General features: G+C 53.9%; 4 protein-coding genes across 4 annotated transcripts; 1 reads left to right on the top strand and 3 right to left on the bottom strand.

Annotated features, from left to right (window-relative positions):
• Positions 1 to 2299: 2299 nt before the first annotated feature.
• ints15 (integrator complex subunit 15) lies at positions 2300 to 4549 on the bottom strand. Its single transcript, XM_068749190.1, has 7 exons — positions 4355 to 4549; positions 4053 to 4274; positions 3804 to 3969; positions 3431 to 3708; positions 3098 to 3335; positions 2755 to 2794; positions 2300 to 2593 (listed from the first exon to the last, which is right to left on the bottom strand). The coding sequence occupies exons 1-7, from the start codon at positions 4547 to 4549 to the stop codon at positions 2395 to 2397; spliced, it is 1338 nt and encodes a 445-aa protein (XP_068605291.1). The 3' UTR covers positions 2300 to 2394.
• A 1058-nt stretch (positions 4550 to 5607) lies between these two features.
• rgs11 (regulator of G protein signaling 11) lies at positions 5608 to 9672 on the top strand. The gene is made up of 17 exons (XM_068748965.1): positions 5608 to 5670; positions 5919 to 6015; positions 6142 to 6192; positions 6440 to 6546; positions 6670 to 6721; positions 6936 to 6994; positions 7084 to 7160; positions 7227 to 7308; positions 8039 to 8107; positions 8210 to 8233; positions 8319 to 8380; positions 8564 to 8677; positions 8787 to 8902; positions 8996 to 9083; positions 9170 to 9308; positions 9391 to 9473; positions 9555 to 9672. The coding sequence occupies exons 1-17, from the start codon at positions 5608 to 5610 to the stop codon at positions 9670 to 9672; spliced, it is 1401 nt and encodes a 466-aa protein (XP_068605066.1).
• Positions 9673 to 10555: 883 nt separating this feature from the next.
• pgap6 (post-glycosylphosphatidylinositol attachment to proteins 6) lies at positions 10556 to 15510 on the bottom strand. Its single transcript, XM_068749039.1, has 13 exons — positions 15415 to 15510; positions 14736 to 14919; positions 14450 to 14651; positions 13972 to 14099; positions 13633 to 13898; positions 13220 to 13545; positions 12936 to 13029; positions 12726 to 12840; positions 12485 to 12627; positions 12194 to 12372; positions 11956 to 12102; positions 11750 to 11866; positions 10556 to 11645 (listed from the first exon to the last, which is right to left on the bottom strand). Exons 1-13 carry the CDS (start codon positions 15494 to 15496, stop codon positions 11328 to 11330), a joined length of 2301 nt encoding a protein of 766 aa, XP_068605140.1. The 5' UTR covers positions 15497 to 15510; the 3' UTR covers positions 10556 to 11327.
• Positions 15511 to 16093: 583 nt separating this feature from the next.
• Positions 16094 to 18094, bottom strand: LOC137905054 (uncharacterized). Its single transcript, XM_068749276.1, has 3 exons — positions 17879 to 18094; positions 17028 to 17218; positions 16094 to 16778 (listed from the first exon to the last, which is right to left on the bottom strand). Exons 1-3 carry the CDS (start codon positions 18092 to 18094, stop codon positions 16310 to 16312), a joined length of 876 nt encoding a protein of 291 aa, XP_068605377.1. The 3' UTR covers positions 16094 to 16309.
• Positions 18095 to 20118: the final 2024 nt, after the last annotated feature.

The following is a 20118-nucleotide window of genomic DNA, read 5'->3' as shown; positions in this document are numbered from 1 at the left end:
GAGGTCGCACCTCTAATTGCTCTTTTGGGGGGGATCAACAGTAATGACATGTTTACGCCTGGTGCCAGGCTGCTGACGTATATTTTGTGCAAACCAGTCATTGAGGGCTCTGAGATCAGGTTTTAATACTTTTCCCATGGACACCATTTCCCCCACATTTCAGAGTAACTTTCCATCTAAAGTTAAACAGCGTGCGTTACTCAGGCCTCCGCTCCAGCACATCTCCTGTTAAAACAAAATGCAGCCATGGTGGGGCCCTCTCCTACGAAGAGCAGCCTCAAAGCAAGGATTTAGAGCGCCGAAAGTTCAGCTGCATTTTTTTCCCGCCGCTCCATGGAGTCGCTGTTGGAGTTTCGCTCATTCGCAGGCCAAGAATGTGAAGTCGCCGTAGAAACGTGCCAGCTGATTTAATTCAAGGCGTTTGTCTGGTCGTTTCTCCCGGGATGAAGAGCATCGCACGGCCACACACCTATAAGCTGCCCTTCGAGGCTGCAAAGGAAAATGGCCTCATCAGGAATATTCCAGGCAAAAGGGTTTCTGAGCCGTCAGTGGAAATGTGTGGCCAATTTAAGAACGGCGTCCGCAGCCACGATGAGGAAACACCTGCTGCAAAACGCCTTCGTTCTCTCCTTCCACTTCTTTTACGAAGTCGTTTAACGCCCGAGCTGAAAGTGAACAACTTAAATCGCTTAAAGGGCCCAGTCATGATCGGCAATCTGACCTCAAAGGTCGTAATAGCGTTTAGCTCGCCAATGACCAGCCGCCAAAAAATGTGTCCACAGATATTCATGGTTCCCAGAGGATGCACCCTAACAGGCAAAAGAAAGAATCGATGCTGTGCACGACGTATGCGTGCGCACGCACACAAACATCACACCTGCAGTTCCCGTTAATGACAGATGAGCTGTAGATAATTGAGGCCTTACACGCCCGAGTTAAAGGTATGAGGACACAAAACAGGGAAGGACTCGGTTGTTGTTTCACGGATCAGTTTTAGGCTCAAATCTCACGCGGACTTTCTGAGCAGGTATTTACAGGTAATGAGAGACTCCAAAAGTTAACGCTTCAACTTTTCTGCTAACAGAATGGAAAATGTCAATTATTTTTGCAGATGAGATTTGGTTTTTTGACCTTGGGAGGTTTGTTTCCAGCAGGAAACCACAATTCAGCAGCTGCTAAGTCAGACAGTCCGACGCAGCCGCAGCGCACGGCCTGCGAGACGGCAAGATTTCCTCTTTCAGCCGCAATTAAACACGCAGACAAAAAAACGCTTCCTCAATTTGCTTCGTTTTTTATCATGTAAAAGGTGCAGCGGGAGACAGGAAGCGTGTGGAATATATGAAGATATCACTTCCTGCATGGTTTATTGTACAAATCCTCACACGTCCTCTTGATTTTCGACGCTCACTCCTCCTCCAACTTGCATTTTTTACTTCAAATTATCTGCAGGCACTTTCTGGTGGCCTAACAGTAACGCACCTCCGCCCCAGAGCAGATATCCTTATCACCGTCCCACCCATTCATTCTGCAGGAGGGCGGGGGGGGGGGGGGGCAGACTATCTCAAATCGACACAGAACAATACGTTTACAGCAGCAGATGATCCGGAAAATCTGGCTGTAGATCACCGGCTTAGGCACTGGGGCAGTCCCAGCATGTCTGTTTCCAAACCGACGCCTTGGTGCCGCATTTCAGTCCATTCGCACTCTGAACGGCTTTATAGGTGGCGCCCCATCTACCCTCTGAACTCAGGGGCAGCCCACCGATGCTGCTGCGCGGACTGTGGATGATGCAACTCGGGTCCCGCGTGAGGACAGCCGGCGTACACGGGAGGGTCGGCTATTTTGTCGAGCGATACGCTATCTGCCCCGTCGCAGGGCCCACGTAAACGTGCACGGGGCCCGGCTCCGGTGTCTTTGAGGTCCACGCTTTGGGGAAAAAGGAGAAGCCGCTACCTTTGGGTCTTTGTGCTTGGTTCACCCATATTTGCATAGATTTGATCATTAAAGACCTTCTGCTTTTATCTCCTTTAATGCCTATTCAGCATTATCTTACTATTTTAATGCAATAATTTCCGTCGGTTCTGATGACTAGAAGTGAGAACAAGTTCTAAGCAGATGATTTTGTTTCTATTTTGAGCTCAGCAGAATGTGAAATTTATTTCAAGAATAATTAATCCCACAGGAGAATTATATTCATCTACTGTCCTCCTGCAAACGGCCGCGGTACAACAGCGCCCACTGGTGGCTGCGATACAAAACTAAACTACAGGCGTGAGTAAAAAAAAAATATTTATTGGAGAGACGTGTCCTCTGAACAAAACCAGATCAAATGACGTCACACATGCCTCCGAACAAACAACAACAACCGACATCCACGCACACAAACGGTTTCTCTCAGAGTCCGGGTCGGTAGGGGAACGGCATCCCGGTCATGAAAGGCTGCGTGGGGTACTGAGAGTGCGAAGAGGGGTGGGGTGTGTGTGCAGGGTGCGTGGCGACGGGGGAGTGGGCGGCGTGTGGGCTGAAGGCCAGCGGGGGGGTGTGCATGTTGTTGTAGTACATCACCGGGCCCGACAGCACCAACTGCAGCAGACTAGAAACAGAGAGGCGGCGTGAAGGGACGATGAAGAGGAGAGGAGAGGAAGGAACATCTAACAAGGTATCTTTGGTATCTTTATACACCAACCATGAAAATTCAAAGTGAATCAGACTTGATTTTGACCCCCCCCCCCTGTAATGGATACTGGTTCTTACTTGTTGTGAGGGAGGCGGGAACAGATCGCTCTCAGGTCCTCTGCGGAGACAAAGAGGCAGGAAGTCAGGAAAACCCTCATCACAGCGCGAAGAGGCGAGACACACGAGGACACACGAGGACACACGAGGACGTCTACGGCAAACGAGAAGTTGTTGTTGTTGACGTTCGTTTGGAAGCCAGAGTTGAGCTGTAATATGAGCTGCTTGCAGCTAACGCTAGCGTTAGCGTCGGCTGGTCAAACGCGGAGCTTCAAACATTTGGATCTGCTCGGCATCGTCGTCCAACCGGAGCTAAATTCAGCGCCTGAGGACGTTTGAGCCGCCCGGCCTTTCCCTCGCCTACCTCTGGAGCAGAGCAGGGCGCCGTTGGCCATGGCCACCTGGAAGGCCTGAGCCAGCCGCTCCAGGGTCAGCTGGGACAGCGTGTGCGCGTCGGCGGGCGACTTGTGCGTCTGTTTGTCGGCCTGGTCTAGAAGCCTGGAGAGGTCAGAGGTCAGCGTGGCCAGGGAGTCCATCTGAAGGAGCGCCAGGCGACCGAAAAGCCCCTTCTCGTTCAGGATGTTGGGCAAAAGCATGAAGACCTGCACAAGGAGGGGCAAGACGGCGTCGGCAAACGTGCCGGGGCGTTCGGAGGCGTGGCTATGGCGAGGAAATGATCTGAAAACACCGGCCCGACCTGCAGGACGCTCAGATGGAGCGCAGAGAAGAGAGGCCCCGCCTCCGGCTCCCTCTCGGCGCCGCCGTTGGCCGCCGCCGGCCTTTTGCCTTTCCCGTAGGCGAGCGGCGACTTGACGCACCACCGCACCAGCCCCCCCAGCGGAGTGACGTCGAGAGAGCTGACTGGCTGGCTGCCAGGGAGCGGCGTGTTCAGGAAGGCGATCAGGACGAGGCGAGGGTCGTCTTGGATCCACGACACGATCATCCGGAGGAGTTCTGAGGGAGGGGCGAGCTCCTCTGGGGGGACGAGCGCGCAGAGTTAAAGTCAGAAAGGTCACACGGAATGTTTTCATCGATGCTCCTGACCCCCTCCCCCCCCCCGGCTGACGCACCCGAGCTCAGGTCGTACAGGCTGGTGACGGCGGTGATGAACTGGCAGCAGAAGCGGGGGCTGGCGCCGTGGATGTTCTGCAGCGCGGGCGCCGAGCCGGGCATCGTGCCGCAGTAGTCGTCCACCAGAACCTGAGCCAGCCGCACGGCGTACGCGCGGTGGCTTCTCTGCGGGACGCGACAGCACACGGGGGCGTGGCGTCACACCGTGAAATGTGCCCCCTGCCCCCCCCCCCCGGCGCAGAACTCACCTGTAGCCAGGTAGCGGCGCATTCCAAGATGGGGACCCGGCCGACGGCGATCGCCATGGAGACCAGCTTGCCCAACAGCGCCATGCGACTCTCGTCCGCCTGGTTGCCTTGGAGACCGAAGAGCGCGGAGAACATGAGCTGACGCACGGCGTCCCGGCTCTGCTCCTGGAAACAGCTGCACATGATCTCCAGCAGCTGGAGCTCCTGCAGGGCGCTCATCCTCTGGAGGACAGACGGACGGACGGACAGAGTCACGGCCGTCCACACGCATGCGCCCGTGTCCTCTGCAGCTAACGGCGTACCCTGGCCGGCGCGCTCCTGTCCTCGGGGGCGTGCAGGATGAACTCCTCCACCAGCTGCAGGGTCTTGGAGTCCACCTGCGGAGGCTGCCTCCCAGACTGCACCAGGCTGCAGATGTAGATGTCCAGGTGGTACAGCAGCTCCTTGGCGGCGCTCAGCACGTCGCGAGGCAGCAGCGACTGTCGGATGTCGCCCATCGCCACCTGACAGACGACCCAGACCAGGGTCAGACAGAACTTTGAGCTGTCCGAAGACGTTTTAGGAAAACGACAGAAAATGCGAGACGCGATCCACGGCCTGGTTCATTCGTTAATGCTGCGGGTTTCAGTTTTACGAGACGCATGAGACACTTTCTGGTAAATAATACTCTCGACTGTCTGGTGTCGGCTAGCAAGGTTAGCTAAAAGGCTGTTTTCTCATCCGCAGCAAAAACTTACGTGCGTCATTTTCCCTCGTAACCGCCTTTAAGAGAATACGAACCTTTATGAATGTCTTACCTTCGTTAAAATCTCTAAATAGACCTAATAAATTAGAAAATAATAGGAGAAGTGAAGGGTCCGCTAAAGACAGCGGGACTACTTCCTGCTTCTACGGAAACCTGTGTGGGACAAACTGCTACCGTGGATCCGGCGCATGTGCTGTTTCGCGAATGTCAACACGCCCGTATTTATAAAAACATCCCGTAACAAAACTTTCTAATTGATTTAAATAAATATGTAAACACAAAAGTGTTCTGAACTTTTTTCCATTTGTGTTAAAAGTAGAAAAAAATGTTACCTTATATTTTTGATTACCTTCACTCTATAATCTTCAATACTTTATTAACCTTGAATAAATTCGGTAAAATTAAACGTTTGACACAAGATATTCTGGTTAATATGCTTGTGAATCACCGAGCAATAAACCTGCTTCATCCTTTTCGATTAAAAACAGGAATAAAAATTGACTTTAATCAATCAAAAGTCTTTCTCAACACATCTCGTGTCTCGCTGTAGCTTAAAGAATATTTACTTCGTGATGTTGTTTAATATCCTCTATAAAAAAAAACATCCTTCAATCATGCAACATAAAATATACAGACTATCATGCGGAAAATTACTGGCCGTTATAATCCTTTTTAATCTACGCGCACGGAGGCGCGCGGCCGCCGGACCGCCGAAAGGGAGCAGTGGTGCGCGCCTTGCTGCGCGCTCCCGCCAGCACTCCGTTCTTGCACTTTTATCGTCCCGTCGAGTGATGCTGAGCAGCCCGCAGGATGACCATCAACACCCTGGCGAGAGGCGGCTGGAAGCGGGAGCAGATGACGTGCTTCCGGAAGGTAAACCCGGGATTCTGGTTAAACTCAGACTTCAAGGTGCAGAAAACAACCGGACCGCGTGACGTCACGGTCGGAACCGGGATGAAACCAGTCGGGACGTGGTGTAAGATGTCCGATGATTGGCGCAAGTCTTAACTTGTGCTTGTTTTGTGTGTTGGATTAATACTGCATGGTTACGTGTGTGTGTGCGTGTGTGTGTGTGTGTGTGTGTGTGCGTGCGTGCGTGTGTGTGCGCGTTCTCCTCACAGATGGAGAAAGTGATTGTGGCCATGCAGGACCCTGACATGGGCATGAAGATGAGAAACCAGAGGCTCCTCATCACCGTCATTCCACACGCCATGACAGGTGAGTGTGTGTGTGTGAGTGTGCACGACGTATGTGTGTGTGTGTGTGTGTGTGTGTGTGATGCAGGGCGAACTGAATGCTTCTGCAGAGACGAGGAAGGACGTTTGTCCTTTTTTCTGTCTCCAGGCTGTGACATCATCGACTGGCTGATCCACAAATACAACATCGGCGAGGAGGGTGAGTCGCCCGTACGCTTGCGTTGTGTTTGCATACGGCGAGCGGCTTGTTGTGCGGCGTTGCTAGGATACGGCGCTTCCTCTCCCGCCGTTGCGTGCGACTGCAGCCGTAAAGTTTCCATTCGACGGGAACGGGATGAGCCCCAGAGGATCCGGTTTGGGTTTGACGAGCGTCACGAGGCGGGGGGGGGGGGGATGGACATTAGAAGTGAAGCTAAAGGTGACTTCCTCTGTGGTGTTTTTAACAGAGGCCCTCCACATCGGCGGCATGCAGGTGAAGTACGGGTACCTTTACCCCCTGAAGGAGCCGCGGTCCCTCGTCCTGCGAGCCGACGAGTCGCCCTATCGCTTCCAGGTGAGTCGGGGGCGTTAAACAGACGCCCGCCCGCCTCCCTCTCCGTCCATTAGCCCACTTCTTTATCCGCTTTGTGATCAACCTCCATCAGAAATGTCACCAAAGTGTCTGCTTTTCCCTCAGACTCCTTATTTCTGGACCAGCAGCCGCTGGCCCGCCACGGAGCTGGATTATGGTAATAATCCGAAAACAAACTGAGGAAGGGAGGGAATAAAAAAAAAAAAGAACCCACGTCAGCAAAAAAACTGGGCAACTTCAGAAACTATTTATTTATGGGTGTTTAAAAACGGCTTTCAGGCACTAAAAATGAGACAAACGAGGGACAAGATGAAGATCGGGGGGGGGGGGGGGGCAGCGGACCCCCGTTGACTTGTCTTCTGTTCCGACAGCAATCTATTTGGCGAAAAAGAACATAAGAAAACAAGGCGAGCTCGTGGAATACGAGAAGGTGCGTAAGGGGAGAGAGCGAAACCGAAAAGGCAAACTCGTCTCGTTTCCTCGCTGCAACTTGGTTTCCTCCTCTTCCTCCCTTTTTAGGAGAGGTACAGCCTGCTGCACAAGAGGATCAACCACACCTGGGACTTTGTGGTGATGCAAGCTCGAGAGCAGCTCAGGTGCACGCACACACACACACACGCACACACTCACACACACACACTTACAGTGTGATTTATGTTTAGAGCATCGAAGCAGAGGAGGAAGGCTGACCGGATCGTTCTAGAATGTCAGGAGCAAGCGTACTGGCTGATCAACCGTCCTCCGGTACGTGCACGCTCTTCACTGTACTACACTCTAGTACACAATACTACAACGTGATACATGCTGTACTACACTATACAGACGGGCTTTTCCGAAACGTAAAAGTGCGTGTTTAGTGACAAGTAATCGCTGTGATGATATAAAAACCATTTTGTCACTTTGATTGATCTTCTGCCGGAGCCTATCCCAGGTCTTCTACGGGCAAGAGGCGGGACATAAGGCCGTCGTTAAGCAAGGGCCGGCTGTCCTGCACTTTACCAATAATGGCAGACAATAATGGAAAGCCTATTTCAAACAGTCAGCGGTCCGAGTTCTGTTCGTTCCCGAGTTCCTCTCTGCCCCCCCCCCCCCCCCCCCCCGACATGAAATATTAAACGCCGTCTTGTAAAAAGCCGCCGCCGACAACGGGCCGACAGAACGGCGGCGAGGCAGAGAGAGGAAGACGAGATGGACAGGAAACAAAGGGAGGAAGGGAAGAAGGAGAGAGAGGCTGTGAGGCAGAGGAGGCGCTGGGGGAGAGGAAGGGTGAAGAAGGGGGGGGGGGGGGGGGGTTGACTCGGCTTTATGAATTTGGGACGAGGCCGTGGAGAAAAAGAAAGAGAAACCTGAGAATAAAAGTCTGAGCTAGTGGAGTGGAAAACACACGGAAGGTTTAAGTGCTCTCACACACGCACGCACACGCACACACACACACACACCATACTAAGCTATTACTGTGTGTGTGTCTTTTCAGCCTGGGGTGCGTAATGTGTTGGACATGGGTCTGGAGAGGCCGAATAGCTTCAGCTCCCGCGTTGTCCTGGTCAGTAAGGCGTCCCCCGTCGCATTGAGGGAACGCCGGTTTGTCTTCTGTCTCACGTCTCCATCGTTCATTCCTTCCTCTCGTTCTCGCTGCCGGAACCAGAACAGCGACCACTTCAAGAGAGAGGTAAACGTCGCGGAACTCCGGCGGCCGCGAGACTCCGCGGGCAGAGAAGCGCCGCGGTGATACACGTTCTTCTTGCCTTTCGCAGATCGAAACCTGCAGGAGGGCCCTCGGAAGAAACCGCGTGAAGTCGTCCATCTGCCTAGGAAGGTATCGTCTGCATAGAAACGAGCCGACGCGCACACACGCGCCTCAATGCCGCCTGGACCGGACCCTTACTCTCCGGCACTAATGGATTCTTCCTGAGGGAAGTCAATAATACTTTGTGTGCGTGCGTGCCTGCGTGTGTGTGTGTGTGTGTGCGTGCCATTGCATTGGCGTGGGGCTGCGTAGTTTCGTGAGATACAGCGAGCAGTACCACAACCACGATCCCATCATGCAGGGCTGCCTCCCCAGTAACCCCTGGATCTCCGATGACCCGGGACACTGGACGATGAACGCAGAAGTGTGAGACGCACACACACACACACACACATACACGCGCGCGCACGGATACACAAACACAATCCTGCCTGTTCGCGTGTGGCGTGACCCGCCCGCGTCGCTGTCGCGCCAGGGTGACGACGCCGACGCGCCTCCGGGTGGAGCGTTGGAGCTTCGGCTTCGCGGAGCTTCTCGGCGACGTCATGGGAAGGCGGGAGTTCATGGCGTACCTGGAGAAGGAGTTCAGCGGTAAGGAAGAGCGGCGGATCGCAAACGCTGCGTGAAACATTGCTCGGTCTAATCCCTGAACGCGTGTCCCGTTTCCCGCGTCCTCTCTGCCAGCGGAGAACCTGTGCTTCTGGCAGGCCTGCGAGGACGTCCGACACGGAGAAAGCTCCAAGATCCGAGAGAAAGTGGAGGAGATCTACAAGTAAGCGTGCGAGCGCACATTAAACAAGAACGCACGCGCTCGTGGTTTCCCATCAGACAACCGCCGCCCTTTTGCACGTGACTCAGGAACTTCCTGTCCCCCGGAGCCGCCCGGTGGGTCAACATCGACAGCAAGACGATGGATAAGACCCTGGAGGGGATCCGACGGCCGCATCGCTTCGTCATGGACGACGCGCAGCTGCACATCTACTTCCTCATGAAGAAGGTGCGAAGACTTTACCCTTGAGCCCGGCGGCTCTTTCATCTCCTCACTTGTGCGACGCCATTTTGTGTTTGTGCGTCTGTAGGACTCGTACCCGAGATATCTCAAGTCGGAGCTTTACAAGAACATGCTGGCCAACGCCGTCGTCCCTCAGGAAGCGAGGAAAAGGTGCGAGTCCACGCCACGCCCCCCCCCCGCTTTGACTTTGGGTTTTGACTTTAATAATGCTCTAACTCTCCGTCCTCCCAGCGTCTTCCCCTTCATGAGACGTCAGCGACACGCTAGCCCCTCCCCCGCTCAGTCCTCCAACCAGACGGCGGAGGCGGGGCAAGCAGGTACCAACGCCGCAGCTCATTCCAGCCATTAAGTCAGCCGTCTCCATCGGTCGCCATAGCAACCCCAGCTTTTACCGCCGAGTCGAAGCGGCTGTTTGGAAACCAGGTTTGCTTCTTTAGCTGCCTTAACTTTGCCTGATTCAAACCATTAGAGCATCTCCGAGCGCTAAACGCTCACCTCAGCAGCATCGCGTCCTACTGCTGCATCATCCTCATCCTCATCCTGCACCTGAAGTCAGTCCCTCCTGTCGAGACGTCCCGAGTCCCCCCTTGTCCCTCAACAGCTTTTATATAGATGTTCAAGCCACAGGCATTGTATTTAGTTATTTAGTAGCTTTATGTTTGCTGCGTGACCGCGCTTCACCCCGCGATGGCTGCCGTCATGTCAATAAAGTTTCACGACATTAATGGAGTGTTCCGTTCTCAGCTTTTTGGAACCAGACTTCTTGTTTTCCCATCGCTCCCCCCCACACCATGTTCACCTGCTGTTTTACTTCCCTCCTTTGGGAGCTGCTGCTGGCTCCCTCTACTGGCTGTACGCAGTAACTGCTACTGCTTTTAATGGGAATGATCGGCTCCCAGGTTTCTGGATAAAAAAAAAAAAAAAAAAAGACCCACCTGTCATCACGGAGTAGATCAAGTAGGTGAAATAAAGACAACAAATAATCATGTCAGACCTGCAGATTAAACAAAGAGGCGGAGCATCTAAACACAATATAGGACTGCGAGTTGAAGTACGGGGATCAAATTTACTAATGGAGGGACACTATAAATAGACACACACACACACACACACACACTTCAGCAGTCCCAACAAGCACTTTCTATATTTCTGAGGATTATGATAATCCGCTTCCCATCCCGTCTTTGCGGACCAGAAATAGACACCAGACGAGAAGACGCAGTTTTCTTTACACAACCATTTATTTTTGGGAGGCGATACCCGGATTGGAGTCGCTGTTCAGAACAAGGAAATACAATTTGCGTCTACATTCCTTTCCCCGTGAGCTGGAGGAGAACGATTTAAATAGTCAGAGAGAAAAATAACAAGAAAAACACAAACGAAAGGTCAAGGAGACAAAAGTTCAAACCGAACCAGTGCGAGGGACGAAAGTCACCGCCCTGCGGGACGACGTGAGAGAAGAAACATGAAGATGGCCAACAGGAAGTGAAGAACGGAATGAGTTCTGTAGCTTTAACACACACACACACACACACACACACACACAGCAATCTGATACACATTCATAAGATGTCGTTTACGTGACAGAACAAAGTGCTTCAGGATGGATCAGATTCTACGAGCACGCAAGACAGGAAATGACACCAGTCCTGCTGCTGTAAAATGGGCGTGGCACCACGGCCCAATCAAGCGGAACAACCCGGAGGGTGGATGCCGCCTTTAGAACCCGCGATCCGGAATCTTGAAAGAATAAAACTCTAAACAGTGTCCAGACTATAAATACAGCGAATCAATCAGCAGGCTGAACATGAATATTTATACCCATACCATTTAAAATGTGACGCGAGGTCAAAGGTCAGCTGGGCGGTCTGACGGTCACGGACGCACCGGAGCTTTGATTTGGGCGTTAGCTGTTATCTAACAGCTCAAGCCTTTAGCTGATCTAATAAAAGCGCGGCGCGAGGACCTGCTGCACGTCTTCGGGTGGCGCCGACCGCGCCCGGACTACGTGCCCATGTACAGATCCTCCTTTCTGCTCTCGCACAGCGTGTACCCGCATACCCGGGGCCTCCAGCTCCAGCTCCAGCCCCTGCTCCAGCCCTGCGCCTCCCTGCTCTTGTCTCGAGGAGGCAGCAGGAGCACCACGCAGGCGGCCACCAGGAGGTGCCACAGCGAGTGGGTGTAGAAGTAGTTGCCCTCCGTCTCGGCGAAGACGTACACGCACACCCCGACCAGGGCGCAGGACGCCCCGGGGACCAGGTAGAAGGCCCAGCGCCTCCAGGAGGGCGGGTAGCAATGCCGCTGCCGCACGCCTCTGTACACCTGCCGGCGAAAGAGAGCCGACTCAGCGAACGGCAAGCACGGCAAGCACGCCCCCCCCCCCTCCCCATCAGGGCGACGCCCCCCCAGCAGCGCTCGGGTCTTACCCAGGACGTGACCATGACCAGCATGGCGCACAGGACGGGGACCAGAAGGTTCCACAGGCCTTTACGGTCCAGCTGCATCGCCATGGCAATGAGCAGCGCCCCGAACATAAACAGCGTCTACAGACAGGAAGAGACGATATCAAGCCCCACCCCCTCACCCCCCCCGCCGGCGCCTTAAAGCGACAGGCGGCCGGCGGCGGCCTTACGTGTTTGAGCACGTCTCCGATGCGAGCCATGCACAGGACGGTGACCCAGATGGAGCAGACCGACCCCAGGAAGTCGCAGTACTGCAGCGCGTCGTAGTCCATGATGCACAGGACGGCCACGCCCGGCTGGTCGCAGGCGTGGTAGAACTGCAAGCGGCACAGCGACAGGCACGTTTCCATAGCGACCAGGCACAACAAAGCGGCTTCGTCGCATGGCCTGCGCGAGCGCACGCGTTACCGTGGAGAAGATCATGGTGAAGAGGTAGACGGAGGCCTCGGTGACGTAGCAGCGCCTGGCGGCCACGGCGATGGCGGGCAGGAAGGAGAGGTTACTGAGCGTGAGCAGGAGCGTCGCCGCCAACTGGCGGCAGACTGACTGAGCCGCGGAGTCGTCGGTGCAGCCCCACCCGCTCCAGCCTGTTCACGCACGCACACACGCACGCACACACGCACACACACACGCACACACACACACTCAGCGGGGGCGTTCGGGCGTTGGCGCGTTCCCGCCCGTGTGTGACCGTCGCACCGGCCTTGCAGACGCAGGCGGCGTACAGGTAGCTGTACGACCTCAGGAGGCGACACTCGCCGTAGGTCCCGCAGTCGTCCACGCAGGCGCTGATGAACACCTCCGGCGCCACGGAGACCACCGACGTGTTGCCGCAGTCGCTGCTGCAACGCGCGCACGCGCACACACACACACACACACACACACACGCGCAATCAGGACTCCGGGAGACTCCCAAGCGTGTGGATAACCCAAACGGTACCTGTCGCAGCCGAGCTGCAGGGCGAGGTACCACGTTGTTGACAGAGGGAAGGGCAGCCTGATTAGAGCCTTCGGGACGCTGGCGTTCACGCGGGCGCCGTAGCCGCCGAACAAAGCTGCAGACACGGGTTTCAAGTTCGGGAGAATCCGCCGCCGCGAAACATCGAGAGATCTGACCGACGTGAAAATGACGCCGATTGGCCGGTGCTACCTGTGCGACAGGGCTGAGAGTGGTTGATCGTCAGAACCGGAACCCAGGGAGAGAGACAGGCCACCACGCTGCTGTTGCCCAGGGTTACGTTAGCCTACACAAACACACACACAACACAAAGTCAACCGGGAACAAAAGCACAGCTCCTTATCAGAATACTGCGTGTGTGTGTGTGTGTGCGTGTGTGTGTGTGTGTGTGCGTGTGCGCGCGTGTGTGTGTGTGTGTGTGTGCGTGTGTGTGCGTGTGTGTGCGCGTGCGTGCGCAGGGATCCGGCGGTACTCACAGTGCTGAGTGCAAGCTGCAGGTTGAGGGTACCGCCGCTAGCTTGCGTGTGTAGCGGGTAGCTGAGCAGCGTGGGGCGTGCGCGTGCGACGTCGACGTCGGGGCCGTTAACGGGGGCGAACCGGACCGACAGCACGTCCGCCTCCTCGCACAGCACGGGGACGCGCCGCACACACGCCGGCGCCGCCGTCTCATTCCTAAAGGCCGTCGCGTCTGCGGCCGCTGAGCCATTGCCCGCTACGGTTGCGTTGCCGTGGCTGCTGTTGCCACGGAGCTTGTCGACGTCATCGTCCGGCGCGAGGCCGACGCCCTCTGGTTTACACCCGACTGAGGACGAGAAAAACAAACACACACATTGTGGACTCAAGCGGACGCGCGCGTGAAACGTTCAGGTGTGTGTTGCCGTGCGCCCACCTGTGTAATTCGACACCACAGTGAAGGACACGGTGCGGTTGTCACGGCTGCTCTCCACGTTCACTCGTAACCAGGCGTCCCACGGCGGGTTAGCGAGGGCGGCGGAGCAGCCGGTGCCCGAGCAGTTCACCGTCACCGGGTCGTCCTGCAGAGAGGCGGAGCCGAGTCGGAGGACCAGGGAACAGGTCCCGACGTCCACGCCGTCCGCCGACGAGCAATCGGACACGACGACGGAGAGAGAAGAGGTGAATTCTGGGACATATAACCTAATGAGAGACAAATACGTTCAGTTTACTGATGCGAGAAGGAGGGAGCGAAGGACGCCGCCGGACTTCCTACTTAAGGCGTGCGGGATCGTCGGGGGCGGCGGTCTGCTGGAGGAGCGCGCCCTGCTGCAAAACGGGCGTGTCCACGGCTCTCCTGATCGACAGCTGAGGCTGGAAGAAGTACGAGCAGGACGGGAAGCCCTGAAGGATCAAGACACGAAACGCCGGCAGGAAATCAAGCGAACGTCGGTCAAACATTCCAAACGACGTCGGATAAAAAGAATAATACAAAAACGCGATTGGAATTTTGACCCGCGGCAGTAAACAGGTTTATATTCCCAGAGGCAAGGAACACGATGCGAGTCAGAAACAATCCACGTCCTGCCGGGTTCCGGTGGAACCGCTCGGAGAACCGGGACGTCTGTGATCAGAACTACGAAACGCTTTCAGACATTCAGGGCAGAAAGATCCGAGCGAATCTCAGAAATCCAGATAAACGTCTTCGGGTTCTTCGTGCAGATCTAGAGCAACCGCAGAAACGCCGTCCAGACCTTTTGTTCGATGCGTCCGTCGTCTTCAGGCAGGTGGGCGGCGACATACCAATCCCCCGGAGCGGGATCGGACAGGTTGAAGGTCGCGGAGCCTTGCGACGTTACCGGCAGGGTCAGGGACAGGCCGGGGACACGCAGCGTCGCGTCGGGGAACTTGGATCCTATCGGATCGATGACGGGAGGGGCGCCCCATCGGATATGGCTGCGAAAAGGAGGAAGGAGTTCAAGCCGAGCGGAAACGAAAAACACCCGTGGACGGTTTCCGTGGCGCCGGACCGAAGCTCACATGGTGACGTTGTGCCGCCCGCAGTCGAAGCTGTGACCTTTGGTGACCGAGAACAGCCAGCGGGCGACGGCGGTCTCCTCCGGGACGTGGAACCGCTGCAGCCTCACGTTGCCGTACCAACCGTACTTGGTCAACTTCTGAGCCGGTTTGGACGAGAGCTCCGATACAAACGTCACCCGACCGCCTGTCGGAGGAAGGAAAGCGCAAACGCACAGTTTATACAGACAGGTCGGTGTCGTGACATTCCGTTACCGGACCGTTAGCCGATCAGTGTTCTGATCTCCCAGATCCAGACGCTTGAGTCGTCAACCCGGTTATTTCGACATTTGATTAACACATAGTTACTGTTCAAGGTCACTGGAGAATTGTTCGTCCGCCATCTTATGTAGAAGAAAAATGTAAAAAAAAAAAAAAGACCCAGAACCTGCATCCGTACCCGGAAGCACTTCAAAAAGGTACCGATATCAATCTGTCAAAAACTTTTATATCTTAAATTCTTAAAGACAAACAAACAAACACGGACGACGTCAACCTGAACTGGCAGAAGTGACATTTTTCTGTTTGTTTTTGTCGCTTTGTTGTTTTCGAGGAAACTGCTCATCAAACGGAGCTAATGTTCGTTCGCAAACAAGCTAGCAGCAGTCTTGCCGGACTTTGTCCCGGTGCCGGAAACACTTGCCGTCTCCTCGCGTCCACGCTGCCAGAGCGACGAGAAGGAGACCGCGTAGAAAACACGTTTCCATGATTCCTTTCTGGACCATTACACCGTCCTTCCTCCACCCGGACGAGCATTCAATGCGTCGCAAAGCGGCAGCGACACTGCGCTACCTGCTTCGTCTTCCTTTTCGTTTATTATTGCGGTTAGCAAACTATCTTAAAGGCGCATTACCGGCCCCCACAGGACAGGAGGTGAAACTGCAGGGAACTCCAGTCTCAATGAATCCTGCTTTCTTTAGGAAGTTTAGGGATTTAAACATAATTAGTTTTTTATTTAGTGTCAGGAAACTTGTTTTATTTTTATTAGATAGGTGCATACAAATAAAAAAAAAATCTTCTTCTTGATGAACAAGAGATACAATTTAAGAGATAAAAATATAACTTTTTTTTAAATTCTGACGCGTTTCATGCTGTATTATTTCATCAATTGATTTTGATGAGAGGAAAAAGTAAAAGGTTGCCATTTTTGTCTCATAAGATATAAAATGATGTGCAATCAAAAGAAGACAAAAAAAAACACGTGTTGATAAAACCATTAAACCTCAGCCTCAGAAGATTTACCTGACCTGGTCATGATGTCTGTAGATTTAACTTTTGAAGAGACTCCATCAGATTTGTAAGTTCTTTCACATTATACAGCTTTTATTGATTTTGATTTTTTAGAAATTCCCACACAAATAAAAGAGAAAAGTCCAAACTCTAAACTACTCAAAGCAGCGAGAGGCCGACGACGAGCAACACATTCATTTAGCTGATCATCGTTTGCATTCTGAATACCGTTGCATTCCCGGCAGCCAATGGTTGCAGAGAAAAGCCTGAAACCAAATATCACACATTTAAATTGCGCTCATAGGAGATCACAGAGGCACTGCGTCCTCATTTGAATCCACCCAGCACCATTGAGCATCAGAGGCAAACACAAAGCTTCCCCTGCACGGCTCCGGCCGTGTCTGGTCGTGGTCGTGCGTCGCCCCCGACTCGCTGCTGAGGGCAGGAACGCCTTTGGCTTCTGTTCTGGTCCTGCTTGATCTCATCAGCGCTCTTCTGATGGCGTCCGAAGGCTGTCTGGCGCCCTGTGGCGGATCCACGTACGTATCCCGCCATTGTGGCTTTGGCAAATTTCCATTTCGCATCCAGTCGGGGGGACTCGACGACGTCCGCTGATTCCTTCCTTGCGTGGAATGAGTGACTCCAAAGTCAAGGCCAGGCGGGCTGGAGCGTCCCGCTTCGGTGGACCCGGGGCGGCTCTTGTTTAAGTGGACAGTGTATGCTGGGGGGTCTGCAAATTCCTCAATGGATTCAGTGAATGACGGAGTTTGACTCACTCTGCGGAGCAAAATGAGAAACATTGAACCACAATAAAAGCTTTACTGCATGTTTACATCAAGCGTGACGGATAAAAAGCTCTAATTTCTGCATTCAATCCAAATCTGATCGGTTTTATTCAGTGTAATAAACACAACTACGCCCACACTTTGATTAAGCTTCAGATAAACTGTTCAATTAGACTTCAGTCTGATCTCTGTGTGAGAATGGGAGCGGAGCCCCCCCCCCCCCCCCCCCCCTGCTGTATACCTGCCGGGGGACGTTAGGGGCCGGTGCTCCTCCACCGTGCTCAGGCTGCTCAGGCTGCCCGTCCAGCTGCTGCTGGGGCTGCTGGCGAAGGCGCTCTGCTCCTCCTCCATCAGCCAGCGCATGGCCTCGATGCCCTCGTTCACAGCCACCAGCTGGCGGAGGATCCTCACGTCTGCAGATCGCAGTAACTTCTGCGTGAATAGTGGCGTTTAGGATGATGAAGTGGGTTCCTGAAGAACCGTCCATGCAGATATAACAACCGGGCGTTTTGGGAGGATGCTCTGAGACGCTGAATCATCTCAGCTGCAAAAGTGTCGCTGACGGGTTTGAATAACAGTGACTGCAGTCAAAGAGTATCGCTTTGCATAAGATTAGGGAAAACAGGCCCAATAAATGTTGTTTAGAACAATTTAAAATGTGATTTGGTTGTTGCAAACAGCTGAAAATGTGTTTTGTCAGAATCAGAAGATGAATTATGGGGCTTCCGGCTGTTAATTTATCGTTCTTGTTCCCTGTGGAGTGATGCAAACTGAGCAACATACAAAGAAACAGGCGGAAGGAGCTAAAAGCAGGAGGAGGGAGGAAGGAGCTAAAAGCAGGAGGAAGGAGGAAGGAGGGAAGCTGCTGATACGTGCGCAGGCGCAGCAGGTGACATATCTTTCAGTGACGAGGCTTGACATTTCTATTCAGAGGAAATATGCCGCCAGAGCGACCAGAACAAGTTGTGCAGGTTGGAAAGAGGCGCAGGTCCGATAGGAAACCAGTAAGAGGAGAGAAACCGGCTTGGCTGATTCAAAACGCACAGAAATAAGACGCGCTAAACGCTGACGACGCAGCCGGAGGGTTTTTACCATCTCTCGTCTCAAGTTGCTTAGTTGGTCAGAGAGGCTGGAGGCAGAGCCGCGGCGCGCCGCGTCCACCGCGTCCGCCGCGTCCGCCGCGTCGGGCGCGCAGCCCGCGTCAGCATCCCCGACGCACACCAGGAGACTCTCCGGGGTCTTCCTCCCGACCTTCGTCTCCAGCTCCCGCAGGTCCGGGAGGGAATACGGGAGGGTTTCCTCTTCCATCCCGCCGCGCGCGCAGCGATCTGCGGCTCAAGGATGGCGCGTAAAGTGGCGCAAAGTCAGACCCCCCCCCCCCAACAGCGACGGGGAACTATACGCGCCCACGAGCCATGTTCCCGAACAGTCCACGTGAAACCACGATCACGAGCGACAATCCCGCCGCAGAGCGGAACAAAGTGCGATCGCGCGCGGCCTTTACGCACAGCTGCGGCGTTACCGGATGCGGTTCGGCGCGGGACGCTGTAAACTAAATCTGCTTTGTGTCGTCTGAGAACAATAAAGTCGGAGTTTCACACCGGCCCGTCAGTCACGCGTGCGTCAGGCACACCTGCGCGCGCCGCGCATGCAGGTGAGCTGAGTCATCGGCGCAGGTCGCGCTTGGTTCGAATACCAGGACAAGTTGAAGCTGGATCAAAGGTGGGACTATAAACAGCCTGCAAATGAGAATGGGCGGAGGTCAAGGGGTTAATACAAGTGATGACAAAACAAACAAACACGAAATGACGTCACGGTGATAGTCCCCGTCCCACATATATCACCATGGCAACGATCTTTATAGACGTAAATCATTCGAGATAATAAACTTTAATGATTTAACGGGATCCTCGTTAACGTTTAAACTTTATGAGGCTGAAGTGTTCTCAAGGTAAACATGCCTAACGGGAATAAGGTGCGTGGAACGTGCGTTTACTGCGTTTTACGCACTGAAAATAGGCTGATTTGAGCCTGGTCCAACCTGCTTTGAGACACCGACACGCGTGGATCTGCCCCCCCCCCCCCCTCCAATAGAAAGTCATTTCCATTCATCTGTCATTTGGATGCGCGTCAGCAGGGCGGCCGTTCCCACCGGTTCCTTCCCGGTTCCTCACGTCTCCGGCTGGAACCAGTTATTTCTGAAGATCCGCGTGGAAACATTTCCTCTTCGCATAATTATTATTTTTTGATTCTATTTTGGCAGCAGTAATTCTGGATTTAATTTTTGCGTCAATTCGATACAGAGCAAAATAAAAACAGCGCTAACCACTGCACCACTGCGCTCAAGCTAAAGGCCTGCAGATGGCAGCAGACGTTAAACATCAAGCCCTCAGATATTTGACGACATTCCCAGACTTGGGCCAATCAGGACTCATTTCGGGATCTCTGGGAAAACATGCATTAGGTACATTTTTTTTTTATTATTCTTTTTTACCGGAGATCAAGTTTGACCGATGGGGCCGTTGAAACCCACTGAAAGCCGAGCCTAAGTCAACAGCATGAGGTCATCTCGGGCATCATAAAGCCGCGTTTTCTCCAACTCCAGAGGAGCGTCTCGGACATTAATTGTGAAAACGTCTCGACAGAAACGGTCGCCTGCTGCGAGCCGGTTCCGTGATGTCATCAGGCATCCTGCAGATTTGTTACACTTGACACAGAGAAAAACAAACAGGGAAGTCTGGATGATGAACGGATCAGTAATCCAAGCCTGGGGGGGAGGGGGGGGGGTGTAAAATGTTACCCAGGCTTCTCGGGACAGCTCAGAGCGACCCTGAGGCCGGCGTTACATTGGGGTACGGGGTGGACATTAAAAAGTTTCAGGCTGGATAAATGGTAGTTTTTACGAGCCGGGGGGGCAAGGGGGGCACGAGGAGGGGGCTCCGACTTCCAGATTTCGGGAAATCATAAACTTGTAATAAACATTAACAAATGGCCAAAGTGTGGATGTCACGGAGGGGCCGGCAGATAAGGTTTTACGGCCTCCCAGCGTGACTTAGCAGGAAGCATCGAGAGGATGTGGGGCTTTATTTAGGGAGCCGCCCGGAGACCGAAAACATGAACCGTAAACACGGCGCCGTGGCCTCAGTTCATCCCGGAGGCCTCTTAGAGAAAGAGGAACCAATATCTCAGCATCCTGGTGGCGCCGCTGAATCCTCCGGCTAATCAGGCCAGAGGGCGGCAGGTTAAAGGTCAGAAAAATGGCATAACAAGTGAGGTCACTGGGGGGCAGGAAGTCCTTCTGGTTCACACGGCCTGCGTACAGCGCAGATGCA

This window comes from Brachionichthys hirsutus, chromosome 15 (assembly GCF_040956055.1).
Source record: "Brachionichthys hirsutus isolate HB-005 chromosome 15, CSIRO-AGI_Bhir_v1, whole genome shotgun sequence".
In the NCBI taxonomy this organism is placed as follows: domain Eukaryota; kingdom Metazoa; phylum Chordata; class Actinopteri; order Lophiiformes; family Brachionichthyidae; genus Brachionichthys; species Brachionichthys hirsutus.
The sequence above is the reverse complement of the archived record's forward strand: the minus strand, read 5'-3'. Positions and strand labels throughout refer to the sequence as shown.